The sequence below is a fragment of the Gopherus evgoodei genome, chromosome 24 (assembly GCF_007399415.2).
Source record: "Gopherus evgoodei ecotype Sinaloan lineage chromosome 24, rGopEvg1_v1.p, whole genome shotgun sequence".
NCBI classification, from domain to species: domain Eukaryota; kingdom Metazoa; phylum Chordata; order Testudines; family Testudinidae; genus Gopherus; species Gopherus evgoodei.
Window position 1 is genome coordinate 2,371,502 of NC_044345.1, and position 10,930 is coordinate 2,382,431.

Sequence of the window (10,930 nt, forward strand, 5' to 3'; positions counted from 1 at the left end):
AGGGGTTAAGCTGCATTTAAGTCTTGCAAGAGACCTTTATGTTGGACCTCTGCCTTGGAGTCAGTTTCCTTTGTGTGCAATATAAAAAGCAAGAATGCTTTCTGGCCTAGCTAAGGGCTAAGCCTCTGCATGCAATTCCACTTTGCAGTGGGGAGGAATTGACCTGTGTTAATGATGAAAGAAAGGAACTGCACGCAAGTATGTTCTGTAACAACAAGAATACCTAGCTCTCCCAGCAGCAGATTGCAAAGCGCTTCGCACAGGAGGTATCACTTGCTGCTTTTTAGATAGGGAAACCTAGGCACAGAACAGGAGTGACTTGCCCCAGGTCACTAAGTAGGCTGGTCGCAGGGCTGGGACTAGTCTAGAACCCTAGGCTTCAAAGTCCCACATCGGTGCTCTAGCTGCTAAACACTGCTGCCTTTATAAGGCCTGGAAGTTTCATATATGGGGCCACTACAGGAACTTTTATGATTAATGGGGATAGTATAAGACTGTCCCAGTTAAAAGGCAACCGTGTCTGTATCCTGCCACTTATGATCCAGCAAGGGCACCCACGCATAGGTTCCCGGCCCCCCAACTGTCACCACTCTGGGGCAGAGACACATGTCATGGTGTCCCTCCTGAGCAGATATTTCCAGGCTGCACTGTTCTCTGCTTACACTGTGAATTCCCCCAGCAACATCAGCCTGCCTCAGCCAGCCTGCTCTGCTTTCCTCCCTCACAGGCCCTAATCAGCGTAATTGCTACAATTTAATGACCACCTAGCTCTTTCGAAACACATCCACTTATTTTGATGGTAAAAGCGCTATGGAGAACTGCATTAATATCAATCGAAGAGACGACATGCAGGCGAATATGCTTCCCAGCGATCACTTCAACTCCAGCACAGGCTTTGGTGGATTAACAGTCCTTCAACACCCTCCCACCCCAGTCCAAGGCGTTTTTCTGTGATTACAAGTTCAGAACTGCCTTGACATAGGACAAGCACCCCCATGAACTGAGGATCATTCTCTTGTCCAATTTGGGCCTCTGATTTTGTCCTCACATAATAGATGATCAGCAGACAATGGGTGTCTCAAGGTGCAGTTTCTAAAGGATGGGTCCAGCCTGAGGTGGGTAATTTGTATCTCTCCTAGAAAACTCACTTAACTAAACATTCAGTTTTGTCTGGCCCTGTCATGGTATAATTCCTCACTCTGAACCTTAGGCCATGTCTACATCTAAAATTTTGCAGCGCTGGTTGTTACAGCTGTATTAGTACAGCTGTATAGGGCCAGCGCTGCAGAGTGGCCACACTTACAGCAACCAGCGCTGCAAGTGGTGTTAGATGTGGCCACACTGCAGCGCTGTTGGGCGGCTTCAAGGGGGGTTCCGGGAACGCGAGAGCAAACCGGGAAAGGCGACCAGCTTCGCCGCGGTTTGCTGTCGCGTTCCCGGAGCCACCCAGCAAACCGCAGGGAAGGAGACCTGCTTGCTCGGGGTTCCGGGAACGAGAGAGCAAACCGGGGAAGGAGACCAGCTTCGCCGCGGTTTGCTCTCGCGTTCCCGGAGCCACCCAGCAAACCGCAGGGAAGGAGACCTGCTTGCTCGGGGTTCCGGGACCGAGAGAGCAAACCGGGGAAGGAGACCAGCTTCGCCGCGGTTTGCTCTCGCGTTCCCGGAGCCACCCAGCAAACCGCAGAGAAGGAGACCTGCTTGCTCGGGGTTCCGGGAACGAGAGAGCAAACCGGGAAAGGAGACCAGCTTCGCCGCGGTTTGCTCTCGCGTTCCCGGAGCCACCCAGCAAACCGCAGGGAAGGAGACCTGCTTGCTCGGGGTTCCGGGAACGAGAGAGCACACCGGGAACGCCGCGGTTTGCTCTCTCGGTCCCGGAGCCACCCAGCAAACCGCAGGGAAGGAGACCTGCTTGCTCGGGGTTCCGGGACCGAGAGAGCAAGCCGGGAAAGGAGATCAGCTTGATTACCAGAGGCTTCCTCCTTCCACGGAGGTCAAGAAAAGCGCTGGTAAGTGTTTACATTGGATTACCAGCGCTGGATCACCAGCGCTGGATCCTCTACACCCGAGACAAAACGGGAGTACGGCCAGCGCTGCAAACAGGGAGTTGCAGCGCTGGTGGTGCCCTGCAGATGTGTACACCTTCAAAGTTGCAGCGCTGTAACTCCCTCACCAGCGCTGCAACTTTCTGATGTAGACAAGCCCTTAGTGTCCAAAAGATGGGGTACCAGCATGAATTCTTCTAAGCTCAATTACCAGCTTAGAACCTGTAGCACTGCCACCAACCAGGAATTCCAGTGCCTGGTACACTCTGGTCCCCCCAAAACCTTGCCCAGGGACCCCCAAGACCCGGTCCCTCTGGATCTTAACACAAGGAAAGTAAGCCGTTTCCCCCACTGTTGCCTCTCCCAGGCTTCCCCTCCCTGGGTTACCCTGGAAGATCACTGTGATTCAAACTCCTTGAATCTTTAAACAGAGAGGAAAATGCATCTTCCCCCCTCCTTCTCTCTCCCCCTCCCAGACTCTCCCTGAGACAGACAGTAATCCTGACACAGAGAGAAAATTAACCTCTCTCTCCCCCTTCCCTCCTTTCTCCCCACCAATTCCCTGGTGGATCCAGACCCCGTCCCCTGGGGTCTCACCAGAATAAAAAACAATCAGGTTCTTAAACAAGAAAAGCTTTTAATAAAAGAAGGAAAAAACAGTAAAAATTATCTTTGTAAATTTAAGATGGAATATGTTACAGGGTCTTTCAGCTATAGACACTAGGAATACCCTCCCAGCCTAAGGATACAAGTACAAATTAAAATCCTTTCAGCCAAATACACATTTGAACTCCCCCCAGTCAAATACACATTTGCAAATAAAGAAAACAAACATAAGCCTAACTCGCCTTATCTACCTAGTACTCACTATTCTCGACATAGAAGAGCCTGTATCGGAGAGATTGGAGAGAAACCTGGTTGCATGTCTGGTCCCTCTGAGCCCCCAGAGTGAACAACCACCAAAACTAACAGCACACACAAAAGTTCCCTCCCTCAAGATTTGAAAGTATCCTGTCCCCTGATTGGTCCTCTGGTCAGGTGACAGCCAGGCTCACTGATCTTGTTAATCCTTTGCAGGCAAAAGAGATATGAAGTACTTCTGTTCCATTAACTCTTAACTATCCCTTTATGACAGGCCCATTTAAAAAAAAATAATTCGAAGCTCATAATCCTTCATAGGGTTTACCTTATCCAGGTCTTTCTGCTCCTGACGCCCCAGATGTTACGCACAATAGTACAGCAACATGTGCATTTTTAATACAACGAGCTCCTAAGATACTCAAACTTAATTCAATAAGGTCTGGCCAGGATATTGCAAGAAACTGTCCTATCTGTCCCAAAAGCAAATGTAAATTATTATTACAAATAGCAGCCAAGGGTCCCACTGAGCTGAGGGCTGGACATATACCTAGTAAGAGATGCTCCTTGACCTGGAGAGCTTAGGGTGGGGTTCACAAAGGCACTTAGCTCCTACTGAAATCCATGGAAGATTTACACTTGTAAATCTCACCTTTGCAGTCTAAATAGTCAAGGCAGAAAGGGAGCTTGTATTGCAAGCCCTCTGGTGTAAGGGGCCATCTCTTTGTTCTGTGGGGTTGGTGGGCTCTACCGTATCCAAATCATTATTATCCTTATGGTAGAGGTGGAGAACTGAAGCACACGGATCAAGTGGTTGGCTGAAGTCCCACAGGAAACTAAGGATGGAGCAAGGAACTGTCTGGTGCCTTAAGCACAAAAGCATCCTGCTTTGCATAGAGTGCTCCTTGTGAGGTCTGCTGAATAACAGCTTTGCAGGAGCTGCTCCTGACATCTCCAAATCCATTGTTTCACTATTGCGCACGTAGTGAAGTGGTCATAATAGAGTTAACTGGGTTACCCAGAACATTATGGAATGGAGCCACCTTCCACCCTTCCCTCGCTCCCTCTCGAGTTAGGAGATTCCCCTGCTCTGGGATGCGGTTAAGGGTCCCAGGCTGCAGTCCTGTGAGTGCATTTATTTTTGTTGCATTGAGAGCTCCTTTTACAAATGTCTTATCTGTGAAGATTAGAGAGCCCTGGGGAACGGCTTCAAGGCTGGAGGGGAAGAAAAATAGTAGCTGGGCTGCAGTGTTTGGATGTCATAAGCCTGCTAATTTTCTCAGACACAGGGACATGTGGGACTATGCTGTCCACTGAAAACTATTAGACAATGTTACATCATCACTATATAGTGTATCAATCTATTTATATAACACATGGAAGGCTTGGCTTCCGAAGGTGCTGTCTGTGTGGGAGTCCACGTATGACATTCTCCTTTGATCAGTTACGGATCCCATCCATTGCTAAGATAACAAATCCAGAAACCCACATTGGTTGTGCCTTAGTTACGTGTAAGGCTCACAAATTCATTCATTTGCATAACTGAACTGACACCAGGACAGTATTAAATTCCAAAGAGCAGTTTCTCTGCAGGATAACAGACACTCTTCCGAGCCTTCTGACCTGCCATTGTGTGACACAAGCCATTGAAATGTGACAAATGACTGAAATGTGGAAAGTGTTTTGTTGCCACATGCTGTGACAGTTTATACATGGTGTTTTAAGTATCAAACTTGTTTCTAAGGATGCTTTCTCACTGTGAATCAAAGAAAAAACTGATTGGAATTAGACAAATTTCATTTGTGGGTGCGGAGCTAGTCTGTGACTGATGGAAAAACTAGTTTATTGGGTTGGCAATGCTATAATATTTCAAAGTGAAAGCTGCTCTTTTTTTCTGTTCTCTTGTGATCTTATAGCTAAGTGTCATTTGTTCATGAAAATTCTTGCTCTACTAATGTTCACCAGTATGAGTAGTTTCCTTTTGTTTACTGCATCTGGATTTTGGTCAACAGAGGTCTGGATGGAGCAGGAAATGCAAAATGAAGGAAACACCCGTTGGTAGTCTAACATGATTTCATTGTAATAGCAAAGAGAGGTGGAGGATATAGTTTTTGCAGCTAAACCAATGCAGCACCCTGTCATGCATCTGCAAAGAGCTAGACAAGGGACAATAGGTATAAAATCTCATGTTAGAAGAGACTGCTGGAGACACACTTTTCCCTCCTTCCTTGCTGTAGAATTTTTAAACTGCCTTGCTTTCGTCCTTGTACAGTCTCTGGGTTTAAGGTGCAGAAGGTCATTGGAAGGCTAAAGCATATGCTGAGAACAAAGTCTCTTTTGCAGGATCTCATCAAGAAACCAGAAACAATTTGTTCTTATTATTCAGTAACATATAGAATCATAGAATATCAGGGTTGGTAGAGTATTACAATCAGGATAAATGCATGGGGATGGAGAAGCTCAGGAAGCAGTTACAGGGAAGAATCCTAAACCTAATACAAGGAGATGTCACAATTCATGAACTCTGGGTGGCTTCAGCATGTATCTTAGGGTTTGTGTGGCCCCCGCTTGCCATCCTCAATGCCAGCTCTGCACTTGTGACCCTCATAAACTCATCCTGCGAACCCCCTGCGGTTGCCCTCACCAGGTTGAGAACACTGATATGGTATATAGAGCAGTATAAACAGGTCACTGTGTGAAATTTTAGTTTGTACTGACTTTGCTAGTGCTTTTTATGTAGCCTGATGTAAAACCAGGCAGATATCTAGCTGAGGTGACGTACCCCTTGGAGGACCGGTATGCGTACCGCTGGTTGAGAACCACTGCTCTAGACAGCTCCAAATCTCTAATCTAGTGGTTCTCAACCTATTTACCATTGTGGGCTGCATCCAATACTACCTTTATTGCCCTGAGGATGTCACATGGGCCGCAGGTTGAGAACCACTGCTCTAATCGATCGTTAGAGTCTTCCTAGCTGGGTGTGACCACAGAGACAGAGCCTAAAGTGTCCCCAGGTTAAGGAATGCTCGTTGTCGAGGTGACCGCAGTGGGGTGGGCAGTTAGAGGTGGGAGTGCCCTGGCCGGTTTGGCAGGTGTGACTCTGGATTTACACCAGCACGAGCGAGAGGAGAATCAGGCCCCAGCTCTTGAAACTGGGCCCACGTGGGATTTAGTGGCACGTAATAATAATAATACACAGCCCACGTAGACTTGGCCACAGGCCCCCATTGTTGTCGTACTCGAGTGCCTGGCCCACCTTCCCAGCTCCCGTGAGGCATGGCTGTTATGCCTGTTGTACAGATGGGCAGACCCAAAAAGTCTGTCAGAGCCTGGGCTTGGACCCAGGTCTCCCAACCCCTTGCCTAGTTCCCTAACCCCTCCGACCATCCTTCCTTTGCTAGACCTTGGCAACAGGAGTTTGGCTTTGTGAACAGAGCACTGGACTGGGAGTCGGGAGAACTGGGTTTTATTCCCAGCTCTGCTGCTGGCTCGTTGAGTGACCGTGGGCCAGTCACTTCACTGCTCTGTGCCTCAGTTTCTCCGTCTGTAAACTGGGGAGAATGACACTGCCCTCCTTAGTAAAGTGCTTTAAGGCCTACCGATGAAAAGTGTTGTATGAGCGGTAAGGCTTAGTATTAGTGTGATGTGAGGTGGTGCATGAGCCACCTCCTGGCCCTTCTGCGAACGGGATTTCCAGCTGTGGTGAACTGTAAATAAGGAACACAGGAGGAAGCGACAGCAGGTGCCGTGAAGCAATGTGAGTTTTAATGCATAAGAAGTGGAGTATACAATGTGCAGAATGAAGTAATGCGAAGTACAGAGAACACATTTTCAGGTTTCCAGTCATATACCAGAGCTACAAAGTCAACTGGCACTTCCCTCTGAGGTAAGTCACTTCACTCAAGATGCTCTTTCTTTGTTGCAGCTGTAGAGTTGAGCAATCAAATTCTGTTTTTTCCGCCATTTTAGGCTCCTTGTTTTACCCCCTGTGGGCTTCATATAGGACAAAGCCCAATATATGCACAGAATTAAAAACAGCGTCTGCACAAAACATCTTCTGTAGCCACATTAACAAACAAAAACCAATGGTACATATTCTTAGAAAGCCAAGAACATACAAGGCCGAATTCTCATGATACTAAGGCTATTTTACGCCCGTCTGGTCCTTGAAGGGATCTTGTAGTGTGTGTAAACACAACATAGGCCCACCTTAGGGCCCTGACCTCCTTGATGCTGGCAAAGCGGTTGTCAAAGTGCCTTAGTGTAATGAACTCAAGCCCACTGTGTGAATAATAAAAGGAGCAAGTAGCTATTGTGCCACTACAGTAAATAGTCAGAAATCTAAGGTAAAGGATAGTGTGGTAAAGAGTGACGGCCCTGTTCTTCAGTAACACTGAGTGCCCACTCTCGTTGGCTTCAACTGGCATTGTGGGAGCTCAGCAGGTCTGAAGGCCATGCCCATATACTCAGCTGTGAATCTGTATCTAGCTTTTTCATTTCTTGGTTGGCTTTTGTTCTGTGGCCGTCACTTCTGGGTTTAGCATGGCCCACAGTTTCCATAGCCCCACGTGTCTGGCCACTGGGGAGCATAAGGGTATGGATAGTTTGGAAAAGACGGCACATATGTTGGGCCACATGCCTGAGGGTATCCCGTAACATAGGGAGGCACATATGGTGGAGCGCATGGATTCCATCTCTCTGGGAATGGTTGAGGGGGTATTAAACTATACGGCTCATGATACCTCGTGACACATGGTGTTGAGCATTTCACACCTGCTGGCTCAGAGAATTTGGGGATATACTGCACTGGGTGTTTCTGGGCATGTGGCTCAAAACACTTGGTAGCACATGGGACCGAGGGCTTCCCAGCACATGGGTCTCTGTACTTGGTGGTGCATGGTGCTGGGTGCTTCACATCACATGGCTCTGCGCACTTGGTAACGCGTGGAGCTGGGCCTTTAACCACGCAGGGTTCGGCATACGGCATGAGGCGTGTCGTTGAGTAGGGTGTGTAGTTCCGTTGTTTGTACTGGTAGGCAAAGTAAGACATCTTCCTGTGGAGTTGGTCAGCCTGAAACACACCAGAAGGAATAGAGTGCAACACAACAGAACCAATAGGTTAAGAGGCTTCAAGCTCAGATCCTATGATGGAGGTCGTGTAAGAACCTAGGTGTGTAGACAGACTGGTATGTATGACCGTGATTAAATAGATATGGAAGGAAGGAAGATAGGCAGGTAGGCAAAGGGCAAAGAGAGCACATCAAGGGCACACACACGTCTGTAAAGCCTTCATTGATAACCTCCCCTAGAGATCACTGCTGCTTGCACCATCTCCAACCTCTGCCTCTCTTGTCCTCCCGCTCTGTTTCTTGAGCCCACTCTTTTGCAGCTCCTAACCCTTTTCTTTACAGCTTCAACCACTAATAAATGTATTACCCACTGCTTGCATGGCAACGTGCTTGTTCACTGCTATGTGCAGCCATTAGTCCTCACAACAGCCGTGTTATAGCTAGGGGAAAACTGAGGCCCAGAAGCATCTTTCCCCAGGTTGCTTAGTGAGCCAATGGCTAGAGTTCCCAATTGAGAGGCAGTATTGTCTAGTGGCTAGAGCACTGGACCCCAGTGAAGACCTAGGTTCCATTCCCAGGTTTGCCACTAGGCTGCTGGGTGACTGTAAGTATCACTTCACTGCTTCCTGCCTCTATTTCACTGTCCATAAAATGGGCATAATGATCGAGACCTCCTTGTAAAGTGCTTTGAGATCTACTGATGAAGAGCTATAGACAAACTGGGTGTTGTTACTATGCTGAGCACTATACACACACAGTAAGAGAAGGTCCCGGCTTGGAATAATTTACACACTAAATAGACAAAACAAAGGAAAGTTTATCCCCTATTTGCACCTGAGGCACTGGGACATTAAGGGTCAGATTATTACTCCATCTGAGTATATTGAGCAGTGACTTTCTTGCAAAATCTGGCTCCAGTTGATTTGCCCAAGGACATGCATGAAGTCATAGCAGATGCAAGAATTGAACTCGGATTTCCGGTCCCAAACCAGTTCTTCAGATCCAAGGTCCTTGTTCCATTGTTGGTGCACTGTGCTATATTGCCTCGTCTTTTAGTCTCTCTTCTGCTCTCTCATGCAATGACTTAGAATTGTTCTAGTAAAGCCACAGAAGAAAGCAAAGGCCAAAAAGTGGGTTAAAGAAGTAAACCCTCAATCTAGAATATTTCTATTATGGACAGCTGGTATTTTCACCCCAGCATATGGTGGTGACAATTTTAATAATGCTACTTTCCTAATTCAAATTTAACCTTTGCTTGCAAACTAGTTCTGTCCAGCATCACAGAGCTACACTTTGGTTTCCAGATCTTACTTCATTAGCAAGTATTGCTGACTTGTAACAGAAGATATTCTTTTGTGAAAATAAAACCCAAATGGGCCAGATCCTTAGCTGCTGAAAATGAACGCAGCTGAGCTGGTTTTTCAAAGGAGCAGCTGAGGACCTAGCCCTAAAATTGCTAACTTATATGCACGTAAAGAGGAGAATTTTCAGACTAGTAGTCTGCCTCCTCCAGTGTCTCATCTCCCATACTGCGCTATACCAACTCCTTCAAAGGAAGGCACAAGAACCAGTAAGTGGGGAGTTCTATGGGAGTTCGGCACGCAAATCCCATAGATAATCCCAGCCCTTTATCTTACAGAAAATAACAGTAAAATTACACTTTGCTATTTAGATATGAAATCTGAGCTTCCTATCTTTGTAGCTGGGGAAGGGCTAGGGCCAGATTCATAGCTGGTGTAAATTGGTGTAAGTCTATTGAACTCAGCTGAGTATCTGGCCAGACAGATATTAAAAAATTCACTAAATAGGACTCTTGAGCATAAAAGTTACTGGGGCTGAGATTTTTCAAAGCTGGCTAAGGGATATGGGTAACCAATTTTCTAAGTAAAATGAATGGGAACTGGGTGTCCTAAATGCTGAAAATTCCAGCCTTACCTTCTAATGCCTGAATCCACCAGTGCCTGCAACTGAATAACTATAAAAAAGAGACTCTTACGGAAAGAAACCCCTTAACATTCTAAGAGTCAGGGGTATTTGGCAACATTCAGTTAAGGTTAAAACCCTTGAGAAAAAGCGATATTCTGATACTTACGAAGAGATTGAGTCAATTCAGACTTGCCCAGTGCACGGCAGAGAATAAGTCCACAGAAGTGCTTAAAAGAGCTCCCAGTTGCGAGTTCTTTTATATGGTTTCTCAGACTGCTAGCAGGATGAGAGACATCTTTTTTGCATAAGGTCCTAATTAATTACTACATGAAATTGTTTTACAGGCATTACTCTTCCATTTGATGCTATTCTTTTACAGTGGTTATTAGTCTGTTTTCCTCCCCAGTGTTCATGACACACCCTGCAGCTTCCTTTCATTTGAAAACTTTATTGGCCAATGATACTTGGCATCATTCCACTGACCACACTGGAGTTACTGCAGGAATGAATCTTGCTCCATGTTTTAGATCTTTGTTTAGCAAATTAAAAATAGAAAAGTGGCTCAAAGAGGTGTATGGGTAGAGCAAGCCGATGTCCTGCAAGATTCCATTTTGGTCCTTTTAATCCTGGCTTGTAGCTTGTTGGGAGTATTGGGAAATTTACCTTTGCAGTTCTGGGGCAGATGGGAGTCTTTGCATGCTTAGCAGTCCCATCCCACACTACTCACTCTGCATGAGATCCAATGATCATTAAAGTCAATGGGAACTTCAGTTCAGGCCCTTGGGGTTGAAATTCACTCCTGCAATGAAGGTCAACACAAGGCTTATGTCCTATTTAAGAACCCCCACAGGAAAATAAGACAAAACTATGCTATCACCGGTGGGTGAACACTTTTCACACAGAGATTGCTCTATAGCTGACCTCTCAGTCCTCACCCTCAAAGGAAACCTGCATAAGGACTTCAAAAGACAAGCCTGGGATCTTACATTCATAACTTTGCTAGACACTAAAAATCATAGTCTTAATAAAACCCCT

General features: G+C 46.5%; 1 protein-coding gene across 1 annotated transcript; it reads right to left on the reverse strand.

Moving 5' to 3' along the window:
• Positions 1 to 7,437: 7,437 nt before the first annotated feature.
• On the reverse strand, positions 7,438 to 7,950 carry LOC115639395 (cornifin-A-like). The gene has a single exon (XM_030542094.1). It carries the CDS (start codon positions 7,948 to 7,950, stop codon positions 7,438 to 7,440), a length of 513 nt encoding a protein of 170 aa, XP_030397954.1.
• Positions 7,951 to 10,930: the final 2,980 nt, after the last annotated feature.